Raw genomic sequence first — 16,163 nt, 5'->3', positions numbered from 1 at the left:
CAGTTGAATATTTACCGTGTCAAAAGGACAGAGAATCCCATTGATTGCAGGTTAAGAAAGATGGTTTCTTTTCATACAACAATGATTTTGTAGTACGAGAAAAACTTGTGTAGGAGCATCCGAATGGAAGCGACTGATCTAACAAGCAAATGTTTCCTAGTTCCATGTGGAATGACACAGATCATATGAACAGCAATAGGAAGGAAGCTACCGTTATAACGAAATTGCACATAAACGGACATGAAGAACAAGATTAGATATTCATATTCCTTCATGTAGAAAAAGAGCACAGCATATCAAAGTATCCCATCGAGACCTATTTCTGCACCAAAAACATTATTATCTAGATTAGAAGTTGAAAGGGGTCGTGCCGTCAAGTAGCCCTTGACAGGTTGATCCAAGAACAAAACTGACTAGCAAACCGAGCCACTCAGCGCGCTTTGGAAACATATGCAAAAGATGCTGCAGCAATAAGGGTTGTCGCTGATGAGATCAAGGTCCAGAAACTCTTCTTCTTCTGTGCCTCGGATGACTTCTGCATAGACTCGAGTTGTTTCTGCAAGTCTCCAACCATCTTCTCCTTGTTTCTGAAAGCAGTCTGTATGGCATCCAACTCCGCAGCATATGGCTTAATTTCTTCGCCAACCTTGAGATCATTGGTAGCCACTTCTTCCTTGCCTTCGGACTTCAAGGATACACGTGCTGCAGTGTTCTTCAGCAGAGTCAAAGCAAGCTCCATTTTGGTTCCTTCTGACTCAAATTTAGCCTCCCAATCACGAATTTTCCTCTGAGCCTCAACAAGGTTCTTCTGCAGCACATCTTTTTCCTTCACCAATGTTTCCAATCGGCTCTCCATGGCCTTATTTTTCTCAGCAACGTTCTCTTGCACACTCCTCAGTTTCTCCAACTCTTTCTCGATTTCTTTGATTGTCTTCTCCCTCCCCGAAATGGTCAGCATTAAGTCTTCCACTTTCTTCTTCTCCCCATCCAAATTCTTCAGAGCCTCTGCCTTCTCCTCCGTAACACGATCAAGAGCATCTTTATATCGACTAACTTCAGAAACCAACTGCGCATTCTTCTCCTTCTGCTCGTTGCATGAATTTCGCAATGTAGAAACAAAATCCCTTTCTTCTTTCACTTGACTTGTCAACTCAGCAATTTCCTTCTCTTGCTTCACTTTTGCCTCCTTGATCTCATTCTTCTTTAGCTCGATTTCCTTGATTCTTTCCTCCTTTTTCTTCAGTTCCTCAGTAACCATATCCAAAAGTTCCTTCTGTGATTTCACTTCCTCAGTCAACTTCTCGAAACTCTGCTCTTTCTCCCTCTTCTCTTCCCCCAAAACCTTAATCTCCCTCTCCAACACCTCTCCCTTCCCCATAGCCTCCTCAACAATCTTCTCCAACTCCAAAACCTTCACATGCAACACTGCATTCTCCTTCCTCAAACCCAATTCGATCTTACTCAACTGCCCCGCTTCATTCTCCAATTGAAAAATCCTCGCTTCATGCCCGCTCTTTTCCTTCTCAATCTCATTCTTTTCCATCACAACCCTTTTAATCTCCCTCTTCAAATCATCGATCACTCTCTCCGACTCATCGCGCTTCATCTCAGCCAACTCCTTCTCTCTCATTGCAATCTCAACCTCCCTCTCCTTCCCAGCCTTGTCCTGTACCAACCCATTGCAATGCACTTGCAGCTTCTCGAATTCCTCCCCGAAAACCCTCTCCTTCTTTTCCATTTCCACCACTTTCAACTTCAACCCATTCGCCTCCTCCGAGAGGCCACCGAAATCCCTCTTCACACAATCCCTCTCCCAGCACACTCTGCTCAGCTTCCCCTTCTCGATTTCGAGTCCACCCGCAAGCTCCTCCACTTCCCTCTTCAACTCCACAATCTCACCATCTCTCTCACTCATCGCCCTCTCAATCTCAACTCTCTCTCTCATCATTTGCCCCATCTGGGCCAGAACAAAAACACCATAAACACTCTTCTCCAACTCCAACCCAACATTTTCCTCGCTCTTCTCACTCAACTCGCTCACAAGCGACTCACTCTCCACTCGGAACCGACTAAGCTCGGACTCCAAACCCGCCTTGGCCTGCACCAGCGACTCCACCTGCTGCCGGCGGTCCTTGGTCTCCTTGAGCAGCAGAGAGTTCAGCGACTTGAGGTTCTCGAGCTTCTCGGACGGCTCGTCCATGGCGGCGGCGGCGGCTTTGTGGGTAATGTGGTGGGTTTTGGAGTGATGGGTTTCTTCTTTGGTGTCATTGGGTTGGAGGGTCACTTTCTTTTTGGCCATTTTTTGTGGTTGATGTTGGTGGTAGGAATTGTGAGATTGGGGATTTTAGAGGATTAGGGTTTTTTCTAGGGTTCTAAACTTTCAATGGCTGAGATGTGGGGTTGGTAGGAATATTTATAAAGGACAATGATTTGTGAGAGGAGAGAGAGAGAGAGAGATGGTCATTTGTTTTGAATTTGGGGGGATGGTTGGGATTCAAAATTTGGGGCCCATTTGGCTCTTCTGATCCAGAGACTGGAAAAAGTTTTTGATGTGCTCGGAACACGGCACGGTACGCTGTATGTTACTATATGATTGGAGGGACGTTTGAAACAAAAGATTTTTTTTCAATTGTATATTGACATGTGTATAACGTTGTATTCCTGTTATATTGAAAAATTTCTCCATCCAACGAGTACTTTTCAGACTTTTTTCTTTTTTCAAAAAGAAGACTAGTTGGTAGTTTCGTCATGACAATCCACCATTTTAGAAACCTAAAAGACTCTTAGAAGCATTTCAACTTCTTTGGCCACTATATGCGATTTATTGTACTTTTCATATTTTGATAAGCCCTAAAATTTAGAAAATTGGAAATTGGGAAAGTTGGTTAACTAAAAATATATGGGGCTGGCTGTTTCAATTTTATTGGATGTCCCTTTGGGGACATGGGGCTGACTGTTGGGTGATGACTGATGAGTAGTGAATGCTCCTCACGTATCGAGAAATTATTGCCCAGAAGTCTAAACGACTGGATGGTTTTGTAGAAGTCTAAATGACTGGATGCTTTTGTATAGTCATTCGAATAAAAAAAATAATAATTTTAATAAAATACTCGGTACTATTTATTTTAACGAAAAATCATATGTTTATACTAAAAAGTCAATTATAATACTATTCACTTTACTCTTTATCTAACTCAAAGTTTTCAAACCATTTCCTTAAAAAAAAAATTAATGTTGTCTTACTTCTATAGGAGAATAGGTAATTCAAAGGTTTTGTTTCCCCTTCCTTTGTATGGGTGTATCCAAAGAGAAACAAAATGCGTGCAAAATATTTTTTTTTCTATGTATACATCATTAAAGTCCTCTAAATAGGAAGCAAATTCTCTCTAGATCTATACCTCCGGAGCTTAGGAATCAAATAATCTTAGCATTTGAAATTTATCTTGTGGCCAAAAGTTATTGTAGCTTTCAAAAGTCTTCTCTGCCTTTTCAATGGCAGCAAGAATCCAGAATGCACTTGTACTCCGTCTGTGTGGTGATAACGAAAATAGATCCTCTCCGGATTTCTCCCTCAAAAGCCCAAGGATCAAGTGATCCGGACCTTTAAAAATTTGATCCAACGGTTAAAAATTATTATAGCTTTTGATCGTAGGATCAATTTGAAAGGCGAGGATTATTTGATCAGTATGCTCTGTATGTCTGTAGAGGATCTGCCTCCCCATAATTTTCATATTCCACGGAATTTCAGCAAATCAATTAACAAATGTTCTAGTTGGGTTGATTGGGGCGACTCAATATTTATTAGACTATAACCTACCAAAATGAGAAAAAAAGTACATAAACCATTCCCATAATTTATATAGATAAGTTAATATTGCAAGTGATGAATTGTTATGATGCGGTGGTGGATTTTGAATTTTAATTTTGGAGGGTCCTTGTTAAAAGATCTAAGCTTCTTTTAGACGGAAATAGGACGATCCTTTTAGTTTTTTTAAGTGAAACATTTCGTCAAGGCATTTTAGTCAAAATGGTTCGTAGAATAGCATAAATCCTCATTTTGGTTTATAAGATTTAAAATTAATAGAAGTGGTCCCGGAGTTGGTCTACCTTCAATCATTTGGACCACTTCGTGAAAAATTTATGTTAAAGAAGTGTCAAAACGACAAAAATATGTTCAATTTAATAAAAATGAACCCAAATAAATTGACAAAAATTAAAAGTACTTTTGCCATATTTTTCTTACTTAACGAAAATTTTATAAAATTGTCAAAATAATTGACGGTAGAAAACTTCAATTTTATATTTAAGAATCTAAGTAAGTGAGGATTTATTTGTTAATGTCAGAATAAAATGGCGTTCGTCAAACACTTGGCGGCCATGCACTCATCTGCGGCTTCCAAGCAAGTATATCAACGCGTAATGTTGAGTGCCGTTAACCTGTGTTCCCGAGTGATATCGGCTCATGCTGCAGCGCGTGCAGAGATTTGCCAAGTGATCAGTTCATCCAACACCTGGTAAGTTGAACTCGCATCTTCCCCACTTGGAATTGGAACCCAGATATCGCATTGAAGAGGACGATGATGGTGGGAAGAGCTGTTTGGATGCTGACTGTGATTGGATGGCTTGGAGGTGTGCAGCTAAACCCAGTGGAAGCTCACCCTCACCGGATTCTTGTCGATACAGATGTGAACGTTGACGATGTTCTTGCTTTATTTTATCTCTTGAAGCAAAACAAGATGGAATTCGACTTAAAGGTTTCATCTTTTTCTCCTCTTTTTTTTTATTTTTTTTCCTGCATTTCATCAATTTTTCGTCCTAGAAATGTTGTAAATATGATTCTTTAAGCTTCAGACAAAATCGGGGCACTTCACTGTAAACTGAATTTGATAATTCATGTTAAGTTGAAGATAATTATTGGGTTTGTTTGGAACTGGTTATGTAGGAAGCACTTTTGCTATAAGCGTTTTTGAATTTTGATGGAATTGTTTCTAAATTGAAAATTTTATTACAAGTCCAAGTTATTTCTGAAAAAAGCAGTTGGAAGTGCCTGTGCGTATTCAGGAAGCACTTATATGACCCATAAAGCACTTTTAACTTTTTTATGCCAAGTGAAGTCAAAAGCGTTTTGGTTGTCAGAAAGTGATTTTAGCCCTAGAAACACCGCTAAAAGGATCCATAATTAACAGCAGTAATAGTTGATTTCACTTTGGAAAAACTGTTGCTGGCCAAAGAAAGATCATGATGTGCCATTTTGTATGAACTATATGTCAATGGTGATAGATTGTAAGGTAATGGAGGTTTGTGCAGGCAATTACTGTTAATACAAATGGATGGAGTGATGCCGGGCACGCTGTTCATTATGTATATGACATTCTTTCTGTGATGGATCGTGATGACATTCCGGTTGGTGTTGGAGGTGAAGGTGGTATTTTTCCAAATGACACCATCCAGCCTAATGTTGGAGGTTATCTTCCTATTATTGACCAGGTGTGTGTATAACCGAAAAGTGTTCAACTTCAACCAAACTAGTTTGCCAATTATTTACGTTAACAGCTTGTTATAGGTTTGAATGTCACGGTCATACCAAACTTTGGATTTTGTTTACAGGGACCATCCACTGCAGGTGGCTGTAGATACAGACAATCAATACCACCGGGTCAAAGTGGTCGTCTAGATGTAAATACAAACTATGGTATGCGCAAGGGTTTACTTCCTAAGGTACCAAATTGTACCCTCATTTTGTTTTCCTGATTTAGTTTTCCAATTTAAAGTTTGTTGAGCTAGGCAATCATTATATAAACTCAGGTACCGTCATGTTATATCTGGCAACTATATATTCCTGTGTTTACAATGAACAGAGTAACAGAAAATATGTACCGCTTCAGCAACCTACGGCTCAACAAGTGATGAAAGACGCGATATCTGCAGGTCCCATCACTGTGTTTCTTATGGGTATTCAGACGAATTTTGCCATTTTTCTTATGACGAATCCTCATTTGAAGAAAAATATTAAGCATATATATGCCATGGGAGGTGCTGTGAGATCAACCTGCTCTGGAAATCCCACTTCAGTGCTGTGTGGTGACATTGGTAATCTATTTCGCCCAGATAGCAATCCGCATGGAGAGTACAACATCTTTGGAGATCCTTTTGCTGCGTACACGGTAAATTGTTGTTTGATGGACATTCTATGCTAAGTTAAAGTACAAAATTGGTAAAGATTATAGACATATCAGGTATTGCATTCTGGCATTCCAGTCACGCTCGTTCCTCTGGATGCAACAAGAACGATTCCTCTAGATGAGCCTTTTTTCAAAGCATTTGAGAAGAAACAGGATACATATGAGGCACAATATTGCTTCCAGTCCTTGAAAATGGTTCGTGATACATGGTCGAATGATGAATTTTATAAGGTAGTTTCCTATGATATCTTATTCTTCTATGTATGAGCTAAAATTCTGCAATTATACACTGATTCTTGAATCTTAATATTAAGATGAATGTCAAATGCATAGTTTAGAGAGAGGTAGTTTCCTATGATATATTTCATAAGTTATTGACTATTTCGCAGGAATTTTGCTTGTGGGATCCTTTTATGGTTGGTGTAGCATTATCTCAAATGCATAGTTTAGAGAGAGGTCACAGAGAAAATGAATTTGCTAAATTGGAGTACATGAACCTCACAGTGGTTACTTCAAACAGACCTTATGGAATATCAGACGGCTCAAACCCTCTCATTGATGGGCATTTGATCCCAAAGTTCGGTGTACAGAAGAATGGGGTGCATAGTGGTCATGTTCAGACGGGAATGGAAGACCCGTTTTGCCTCATCAAAGAGGGGAAGGGAAAATGTCAGGTATGCTTTCAGTTACTACACCAGTTTCTCTATAATACGTTTATTGATTTCTTAATAACCCTACGCCTTTTAATTGTAACAACTAACTGAAGTTTGGACAATGCTAATAGGATGGTTATACAAAGGAGACAACTGGTGCGGAAGCAGTTACCGTACTTGTTGCAACTGGAGCTAAGCGAGATCGTGATTGCAACAGCATTCGTGCCAAAGATTTCTATGGCAGTTTCTTGGATGTAAGTTTATGATCAAAATCTATCAATTTTGGGTCCTCTCCGGTACGACATACAAAAGTTTGTTGGAGAACTTTTTTCCCTTCGTACTTGATTCAGAATGATAACTTCATAATTGTGTCAAATGCAGGTTATAAATCGACCTAAGAAAACTGGACGGCCGAATATTAGAACACAGTTTCCACTCCATGAGAGTGTACTTCAAAAACCAGATTTTGGTAAGAAATTGATGGGTAAGGCCCTCATTTTTGATATGGATATGAGCGCTGGGGACTTCCTAGTTCTTCTATATCTCCTAAAATTACCTGTGGAACGGGTCAACCTGAAGGTACGATACTGCCTTTGTAAGCTTTGTGAGGTTTGGTGCTGCAGATGCACTAATACAAATGAATAGCCTAACTGAGTACCTTTGTAGGGTGGCATGCTAGCAATTACACATTTTGAATAGTATATGTTGTGACTTTGCTACTAGCTTCCGGATTCGACATACAAGCCTTTGAAGATATAGCTCTTACTAATACAAAATGATGTTTCCAGGGAATACTAGTTAGTGCTAATGGGTGGGCAACCGCTGCAACCATAGATGTTGTTTATGACATACTGCATATGATGGGCCGTGATGATATTTCTGTTGGTCTTGGAAATGTATTTGCAGTTGGTCAATCTTATTCATCTTTCTCTTCTCTCGGAGACTGCACATATATCAGTTCCATTCCTCAGGGTAGTGGTGGTTCCTTGGACTCTGACACACTCTATGGATTTGCTCATGCCTTACCTCGTAGTCCTAGGAGGTAGCGCTATCTATTTAAACTAGTAGACATCTAGTTGCAATGATGTTGTGTATGAATCTATGCGCATGATAGGCAGATTTATTACATGGCTTCTTTATGTCTATCTCAGATACGGATTCACAACCAAGGAATTCCCCGGACTCGGACAGCCAACTGCACTAGATGTTTGGAAGTCCATTGTAAAATCACTCGATCCAGGATCCAAGATTACTTTGTTGACCAATGGACCTTTGACAAATTTAGCCGAAATCATTCCTTTTGAGAACTCAGACTCAGTGGTCGAGGTAAATGTCATCGCTTTGGAAAATTAAGCCTGAATTTGTATGTCATGCCTTTCTATTGGATTGACATTTTCATTGTTATGATTTCCCTGCAGGATGTATATATTGTTGGGGGACACATTCACCATGATAACGAGCAAGGAAATCTGTTCACTATTCCTTCAAACAAATATGCGGAATACAACATGTTTCTTGACCCTTTGGCTGCAAAAGCAGTTTTTGATTCGAAACTGAACATAACATTGATTCCATTGGGGATACAGAAGCAAGTCAGTTCCTTCCAGAATATTCTTGATAAATTAAAGCTAACAGATTCGACTCCTGAAGCTGTATTTGCCCGGCATCTGCTTTCGAGGCTATGGAAACTGAAACAGAAGCATCATAGATACCGTCACATGGTAAACTTCCACACACTCAGCTGTATATCTAATGCATGACACTTTGTCGATGAACTTACATGGTTTCCATTGTGTTAACTTCCCACTTTCACAGGATACATTTCTAGGGGAAATCCTTGGTGCCGTAATCTTGGGAAGCAGTCATCCTCAACTAAACCCAACCTTTAAGTTTACGCCTCTCAAGGTGGTGGCCGAGGGAGACGTTTCAGTAATCGGGCAGCTACTCGTTGATGAACATCGATCAAAGATGGTGAAGATACTGAGCAGTGTAAATCCAGAGGCATATCATGAAGAATTTGCTAACATATTAGGTGAACAAAAGCAGTCTGCTGTCGTAGCAAGCTTTGTTGAGGAAAATATGGTTATCGGGTGCCCAGGACCAAATCGTGGATCCGGATTCACATCATCGCGGCCGTTGATTCATAGTAATGATAATTTATTCTTCTGCCCAGCAGATGATGCTTTTGGTTGACAATTATCATGTATTTAGTTGCATTGTTAATCATGTGCTCTTCTTCCATTTTTGGCTGTAATTTTATGCTCATCACAATCAATTCTTGGAAGAAACACAACTCTGTAATTTTCAACTATCGAATAAAAATTTGCGTTCCATAGAATCTTCGTTTTTTTAATTTTATTTTATTTTTGAATTTTTTATTGTGTCAAGATAGACGATGCAACGTAAATTGAACAAGACTGAAAAAATGAAGAGAACCACATACTACCAAGCTCCGTTTACCTTTAAAATCCGCAAAAGGTACTCACCACACAAATTAACGTGATGCATGAACTCAATTTGTCCCAACACAATGAACCTAATACCAATACTTATGATGACTCTTCGAAATTCCTAGTACGTACGTGAAACATTATTAAAATCCAAAATTACTTTCTAATACAATGCACAGACTTCCTTGTGCATGAATTTTGTTCATTATAAAGTTTGGCAACCCCTACAATATCCCCATCGTTGAACACCCCATAGCATTTGGGAATTCTGAAATATAAATTTAAAATTGGCAAAACAATTATTTGTTCATCTTATGCAGCACATGGTTGATATCTATATACAAGGTTCTAAAAAAATGTTAAACGCTAGTTGAGCGGCGGGCAGGAGTTTAGTGCATAGACGGTTAGACGGGGCCTGGCCTAGGCGGTTTAGACGGATTTATATAAATTTATCATATATCTTGTAAATAAGTGTCTATTTACACTTTTAAAAAACTAAACTTGTATGAATAATAAAAGAATGACAAAATGCAAAAATAAAAGTATAATAATACAAAAAGTACATCCATCCAACAAGTTCAATATTTAAAAAATAGTAAGCATATAATCATAATGAGGAGTATTCTTGGATGATATACTAAATTCTTTTTGTTTATGATCCTTGCATTGGATTGGACATAGACTAAACTATTTAACGCTGTTGTATCTAGTTTTTTTTTTTTTTTTTTTTTTTGTATGTATCCCCCCCAAAAGTTCTCAAAATCACAATTGGATGAACTTGTAGTCAATCTATACTTTGCAAATTAGGTACACCATTTCCATAAGTATACCACCATGAAACTAAAAAATAAAAAAGCAAACAATTCATAAATAAAAAAACCAAATCCGCCGAGGACCGCCTAGCTGTAGACCGATTTTTCGAAACGATTTGCCCTAAATCATGAAGGGTCTTCACCGCCTAGCACCTAGGCGCCGCCTAAGCCCTTTTTTAAAACACTGTATATATATAAAGTGGTGCCATCCACCCTTAAACAAAAGATCACGGGATCCATGCATGCAGTATTCTTTGTGTATAATAAGCGCTGTTCTATTTACCATATTTTTAATTAAGGACATTTTAATTTTTTTTTTTCAAATTCAGATATAGTTTAAGGAAATTATTTTTTTGCACATTACCTTTCACTTTTAATTTTTCTTTTTAACAATTTTAAACTGAACAATTCAAAGTAAAATCAAGAGTTAGACGGAAATAGTGCCCTAAGCCTGCCAAATTCTTTTTCTTTTATTTTTTTTGGGAGCATTTTGTCAAATACTTAGTGGGCATGTTGTCAGCTGCCGAGTGATGTTGCATAGCTTCCAAACGAGTCCATTGACACATAATGTTGAGTGCTATTAATCTGGTTTGCCAAGTGATGTCGGGTCGTGTTGCAGCGTGTCTCGAGATTTGCATGGTGACCAGTTCACTATCTTCAAGGAGTGGTAATGCTCATCATTTAAGTTATTTTTTGTAGAATGTATTTAAATTTTGAAATTTTTGTTTGTTCATTAGACAAATTTTGAAATTTAAACTTATTTAACAGTAATAAATAATGTAATAAACATCACATCAATCGAGGATAGTGAGAAAAACATTCTCTAATAAATAATAAAAAGTTAAGATCCTGTCCAAAATTTTGTTTACGGAAAACTAAAAACTAGTATTTTAATGTTTTTGATTGGACTTAAAAAGTCAAGCTGGTAAGTTGAACTTGCATCTTCCCCACTTGGAATTGGAACCGGGATATCACATTGAAGAGGACGATGATGGTGGGAAGAGCTGTTTGGATGCTGACTTTGATTGGATGGCTTGGAGTTGTGCAGCTAAACCCAGTGGAAGCTCACCCTCACCGGATTCTGGTAGATACAGATGTGAACGTTGACGATGTTCTTGCTTTCTTTTATCTCTTGAAGCAAAACAAGACGGAATTCGACTTAAAGGTTTCATCTTCTTCTCCTTTTCCTGCATTTCATCAATTTTTCGTCCTAGAAATGTTGTAAATTTTGATTCTTTAAGCTTCACACAGAATTGGTGCACTTCACTGTAGACTGAATTTGATAATTCATGTTAAGTTGAAGATAATTGTTGGGTTTGTTTGGAACTGGTTATGTAGGAAGCACTTTTTCCATAAGCGTTTTTGAATTTTGATAGTATTGCTTCTAAATTGAAAATTTTGTTATTAGTCCAAGTTCTTTCTGAAAAAAGCAGTTGGAAGTGCATGTGCTTGTTCAGGAAACACTTATACGACTCATATATCACTTTTAACTTTGCTCTGCCAATTGCAGTCATAAGCGTTTTTGGTTGTCAGAAAGTGATTTTAGCCCGTCTAGAAACACTGCCAAACGGACCCATAATTAACGGCAGTAACAGTTGATTTCACTTTGGAAAACTGTTGCTGGCCAAAGAAAGGTCACGATGTGCTATTTTGTATAAACTATATGTCAATGGTGATGGATTGTAAGGTAATTGAGGTTTGTGCAGGCAATTACTATTAATACAAATGGATGGAACGATGCAGGGCACGCTGTTAATTATATATATGACATTCTTTCTGTGATGGATCGTGATGACATTCCGGTTGGTGTTGGAGGTGAAGGTGGTATTTTGCCAAATGATACAATCCAGCCTAATGTTGGAGGTTATCTTCCTATTATTGACCAGGTGTGTGTATAGCCGAAAATTGTTCAACTTCAAGCAAACTAGTTTACCGATTATTTACTTTAACGGCTTGTTATAAGTTTGAATGTCACAGTCATGCCAAACTTTGGGTTTTGTTTAAAGGGACCGTCCACTGCAGGTGGCTGTAGATACAGGCAATCAATACCACCGGGCCAAAGTGGTCGTCTAGATGTAAATACAAACTATGGCTTACGCAAGGCTTTACTTCCTAAGGTGCCAAATCGTAGCCCAATTTTGCTTTCCTGATTTAGTTTTACAGTTTAGAGTTTGTTGAACTAGGCAATCATTATATAAACTCAGGTAACGTCATGTTATATCTAGCAATATATATCTATATATATATGTATTTATTTCTGTGATTACATGAACAGGGTAACAGAAAATATGTACCGCTTCAGCAACCTACAGCTCAGCAAGTGATGAAAGACGCGATATCTGCAGGTCCCATCACTGTGTTTCTTATGGGTATTCAGACGAATTTTGCCATTTTTCTTATGACGAATCCTCAATTAAAGAAAAATGTTAAGCATATATATGCCATGGGAGGTGCTGTCAGATCAACTTGCTCCGGAAATGCCTCTTCAGTGCTGTGCGGTGACATTGGTAATCTGTTTCGACAAGACAGCGACCCGTATGGAGAGTACAATATCTTTGGAGATCCTTTTGCTGCATACACGGTATATAGTTGTTTGATGGTCATTCTGTGCTCAGTTAAAGTACAATATTGGTATTGATTATGGGCATATCAGGTATTGCATTCTGGTATTCCAGTTACGCTCGTTCCTCTGGATGCAACAAGAACGATTCCTCTAGATGAGCCCTTTTTCAAAGCATTTGAGCAGAAACAGGATACGTTTGAGGCACAATATTGCTTCCAGTCCTTGAAAATGGTTCGTGATACATGGTCGAACGATGAATTTTATAAGGTAGTTTCCTATGATATCTTCTTCTATGTATGAGCTAAAAATCTGCAATTATGCAATGATTCTTAATATTAAGATGAATGTCTACCTCTGATGTCTATTCATGAGTTATTGACTATTTCGCAGGAATTTTGCATCTGGGATGCTTTTATGGTTGGTGCAGCGTTATCTCAAATGCGTAGTTTAGAGAGAGATCACAGAGAAAATGAATTTGCTAAATTTGTGTACATGAACCTCACAGTGATTACTTCAAACAGACCTTATGGAATATCTGACGGCTCAAACCCTCTCATCGATGGGCGTTTGATCCCAAAGTTTGGCGTACAGAAGAATGGGGTGCATAGTGGTCATGTTCAGATGGGAATGGAAGACCCGTTTTGCCTCGTCAAAGAGGGGAAAGGAAAATGTCAGGTATGCTTTCAGTTACTACACCAGTTTCTTTGTTATACGTTTATTGATTTCTTGATAACTCTATGCCTTTTTAAGTTGTAACAACTAACTGAAGTTTAGACAAAGCTAATAGGATGGTTACACAAAGGAGACAACTGGTGCGGAAGCAGTTAGCGTACTTGTTGCAACAGGAGCTAAGCGAGATCATGACAGTAACAGTACTCGTGCCAAATATTTCTACGACAGTTTCTTGGATGTAAGTATATGATTAAAATTATCAATTTTAGGTCCTTTCAGTTATGACATACAAAAGTTTGTTGGAGAAATTTTTCCCCTTTGTACTTGATTCAGAATGATAACCTCCATAATTGTGTCAAATGCAGGTTATAAATCGACCTAAGAAAACTGAACGGCCGAATATTAGAACACAGCTTCCACTCCACGAGAGTGTACTTCACAAACCAGATTTCGGAAAGAAATTGATGGGTAAAGCTCTAGTATTTGATATGGATATGAGTGCTGGGGACTTTGTAGTTCTTCTATATCTCCTAAAATTACCTGTGGAAAGGATCAACCTCAAGGTACGATACCGTAAGCTTTGTGAGGTTTAGTGCTACACATGCACTAATTCAAATGAATAGCCTAACTGAGTAGCATTGTAGGGCAGCATGCTAGAAATTACACAATTTGAATACAACTATATGTTGTGACTTTGCTACTAGCTTCCGGGTTCGACATACATGCCTTTGAAGAATGAAGATAAAGCTCTTACTAATACAAAATGATGTTTCCAGGGAATACTTGTTAGTGCTAATGGGTGGGCAACCGCTGCAACCATAGACGTTGTTTACGACATACTGCATATGATGGGCCGTGATGATATTCCAGTTGGTCTAGGAAATGTATTTGCAGTTGGGCAATCTTATTTATCTTTCACTTCTCTTGGAGACTGCACGTACATCAGTTCCATTCCTCAGGGTAGTGGTGGCTCCTTGGACTCTGACACACTCTATGGATTTGCTCGTGCCTTACCTAGTAGTCCTAGGAGGTAGCACTGTCTATTTAAACTAGCAGACATCTCGTTGCTATGATGTTGTATACTAATCTATGTGCCTGATAGGCAGATTTATTATAGGATCCCTTTATGATATCACTTCTTTATGACTATTTCAGATACGGACTAGCAACCAAGGAATTCCCCGGACTTGGACAGCCAACTGCACTAGATGTTTGGAGGTCCATTGTAAAATCACTCGATCCAGGATCCAAGATTACTTTGTTGACCAATGGGCCTTTGACAAATTTAGCCGAAATCATTCTTTCTGAGAACACAGACTCAGTGGTCCAGGTAAATGTCGTCGCTTTGGAAAATTAAGCGTCAATTTGTATGTCATGCCATTATATTGGATTGACATTTTCGTTGTTATGATTTCCCTGCAGGATGTATATATTGTTGGGGGACACATTCGCCATGATAACGAGCAAGGAAATCTGTTTACTGTTCCTTCAAACAAATATGCAGAATTCAACATGTTTCTTGACCCTTTGGCTGCAAAAGCAGTTTTTGATTCGAAACTGAACATAACATTGATTCCATTGGGGATACAGAAGCAAGTCAGTTCCTTTCAGAATATTCTTGATAAATTAAAGCTAACAGATTCGACTCCTGAAGCTGTATTTGCCCAGCATCTGCTTTCAAGGCTATGGAAACTGAAACAGAAGCATCATAGATACCTTCACATGGTAAACTTCCACACTCAGCTACGTATGCAAAGAAAATTCTTTTTATCCTGTTCTGTTAATTTTTCCATCTGATTGAATTCAAGTTTCTATAGTCCTGGATTGGGAGTATTATCTTCAAATACTTGATGGTTAATTTTCTTATTCAAGAATGCAAAATATATGAAATATTAAAACTTGCGGTTTCAACACAAATCCTTGGAGCTGGCAGACAATTACTGTAGGATAGATTACAATTACGGTAAACTAAAGTTAAATGACAGTTTAAGATGGATGATAATTATTTTGATAGACTTGAAATGCACAAAGTGCTAGGGTTCTTCATTCAATGCATGACACTTTGTCGATGAACTTACATTGTTTCCACTCTGTCACTTCACACTTTCACAGGATACATATCTAGGGGAAATCCTTGGTGCCGTAATCTTGGGTAGCAGTCATCCTCAACTAAACCCAACCTTTAAGTTTATGCCCCTCAAGGTGGTGGCTGAGGGAGATGTATCGGTGATCGGGCAGCTACTTGTTGATGAACATCAATCAAAGATGGTGAAGATACTGAGCAGTGTAAATCCAGAGGCATATCATGAAGAATTTGCTAACAAATTAGGTGAACAAAAGAAGTTTGCTGTTGTAGCAAGCTTTGTTGAGGAAAAAAAAATTATCGGGTGCCCAACGAAATAGTAATGATAAATCTGCCCAGCTGGTGATGTTTTTGCTTGACAATTATCATGTGTCTAGTTACATTGTTAATCATTTTCTCTTCCATTTTTGGGTGTGATTTTATGCATATCACAATAATTTATCGGAAGAACACAACTCTGATTTTCAAAATTTTCTGCTATAAAAAAAAATTGCGTTCCATAGAATCTTAGTTTTCTTATTTTGTGTCGAGCGAGAACTCATGAGACGTAGAAAAAACCTAATAGATGATGCAACATAAATTGAACAAGACTGAAAATTCGAAGAGAACCACATACCACCAAGATCCGTTTACTTTTAAAATTTGCAGATGTTTGAGCGTTTTATCTTGTTTTTGCCTGGTTTTGTGATTCTCTACAAGTATTTATATGTTTGATCTCCCTTTCCATGCATTGAACTCATCACACAAA

At 38.3% G+C, this 16,163-nt stretch overlaps 3 protein-coding genes across 11 annotated transcripts; 2 read left to right on the top strand and 1 right to left on the bottom strand.

Moving 5' to 3' along the window:
- Nucleotides 1-240: 240 nt before the first annotated feature.
- Nucleotides 241-2,434, bottom strand: LOC103430490 (uncharacterized). The gene has a single exon (XM_008368634.4). It carries the CDS (start codon nucleotides 2,297-2,299, stop codon nucleotides 431-433), a length of 1,869 nt encoding a protein of 622 aa, XP_008366856.2. The 5' UTR covers nucleotides 2,300-2,434; the 3' UTR covers nucleotides 241-430.
- Nucleotides 2,435-4,330: 1,896 nt separating this feature from the next.
- Nucleotides 4,331-9,173, top strand: LOC139187727 (nucleoside hydrolase 3-like). 4 transcript variants are annotated; one of them, XM_070809377.1, is made up of 13 exons: nucleotides 4,331-4,514; nucleotides 4,638-4,754; nucleotides 5,308-5,487; nucleotides 5,608-5,718; nucleotides 5,859-6,164; nucleotides 6,237-6,413; nucleotides 6,572-6,856; nucleotides 6,967-7,089; nucleotides 7,217-7,414; nucleotides 7,624-7,877; nucleotides 7,987-8,161; nucleotides 8,254-8,556; nucleotides 8,651-9,173. In XM_070809377.1, the coding sequence occupies exons 2-13, from the start codon at nucleotides 4,737-4,739 to the stop codon at nucleotides 9,026-9,028; spliced, it is 2,508 nt and encodes an 835-aa protein (XP_070665478.1). In that variant the 5' UTR covers nucleotides 4,331-4,514; nucleotides 4,638-4,736; the 3' UTR covers nucleotides 9,029-9,173. The 4 variants fall into 4 exon arrangements, 2 of the variants coding, with proteins under 2 accessions (XP_070665478.1, XP_070665477.1); XR_011573835.1 differs by having other exon boundaries at nucleotides 4,334-4,754; nucleotides 6,259-6,413; XR_011573834.1 differs by having other exon boundaries at nucleotides 4,334-4,754; nucleotides 7,742-7,877.
- A 1,456-nt stretch (nucleotides 9,174-10,629) lies between these two features.
- LOC103430488 (nucleoside hydrolase 3-like) lies at nucleotides 10,630-15,885 on the top strand. 6 transcript variants are annotated; one of them, XM_070809378.1, is made up of 13 exons: nucleotides 10,630-10,764; nucleotides 11,015-11,262; nucleotides 11,804-11,983; nucleotides 12,104-12,214; nucleotides 12,373-12,678; nucleotides 12,751-12,927; nucleotides 13,051-13,335; nucleotides 13,448-13,570; nucleotides 13,698-13,895; nucleotides 14,109-14,362; nucleotides 14,488-14,662; nucleotides 14,755-15,057; nucleotides 15,445-15,885. In XM_070809378.1, exons 2-13 carry the CDS (start codon nucleotides 11,086-11,088, stop codon nucleotides 15,733-15,735), a joined length of 2,580 nt encoding a protein of 859 aa, XP_070665479.1. In that variant the 5' UTR covers nucleotides 10,630-10,764; nucleotides 11,015-11,085; the 3' UTR covers nucleotides 15,736-15,885. The 6 variants fall into 6 exon arrangements, 1 of the variants encoding a protein (XP_070665479.1); XR_011573840.1 differs by lacking the exon at nucleotides 10,630-10,764 and having other exon boundaries at nucleotides 10,971-11,262; nucleotides 12,773-12,927; XR_011573839.1 differs by lacking the exon at nucleotides 10,630-10,764 and having other exon boundaries at nucleotides 10,971-11,262; nucleotides 12,773-12,927; nucleotides 13,435-13,570.
- Nucleotides 15,886-16,163: the final 278 nt, after the last annotated feature.

This window comes from Malus domestica, chromosome 12, assembly GCF_042453785.1.
Source record: "Malus domestica chromosome 12, GDT2T_hap1".
Lineage (NCBI taxonomy): Eukaryota > Viridiplantae > Streptophyta > Magnoliopsida > Rosales > Rosaceae > Malus > Malus domestica.
This window is presented reverse-complemented; position numbering and strand designations above follow the sequence as displayed.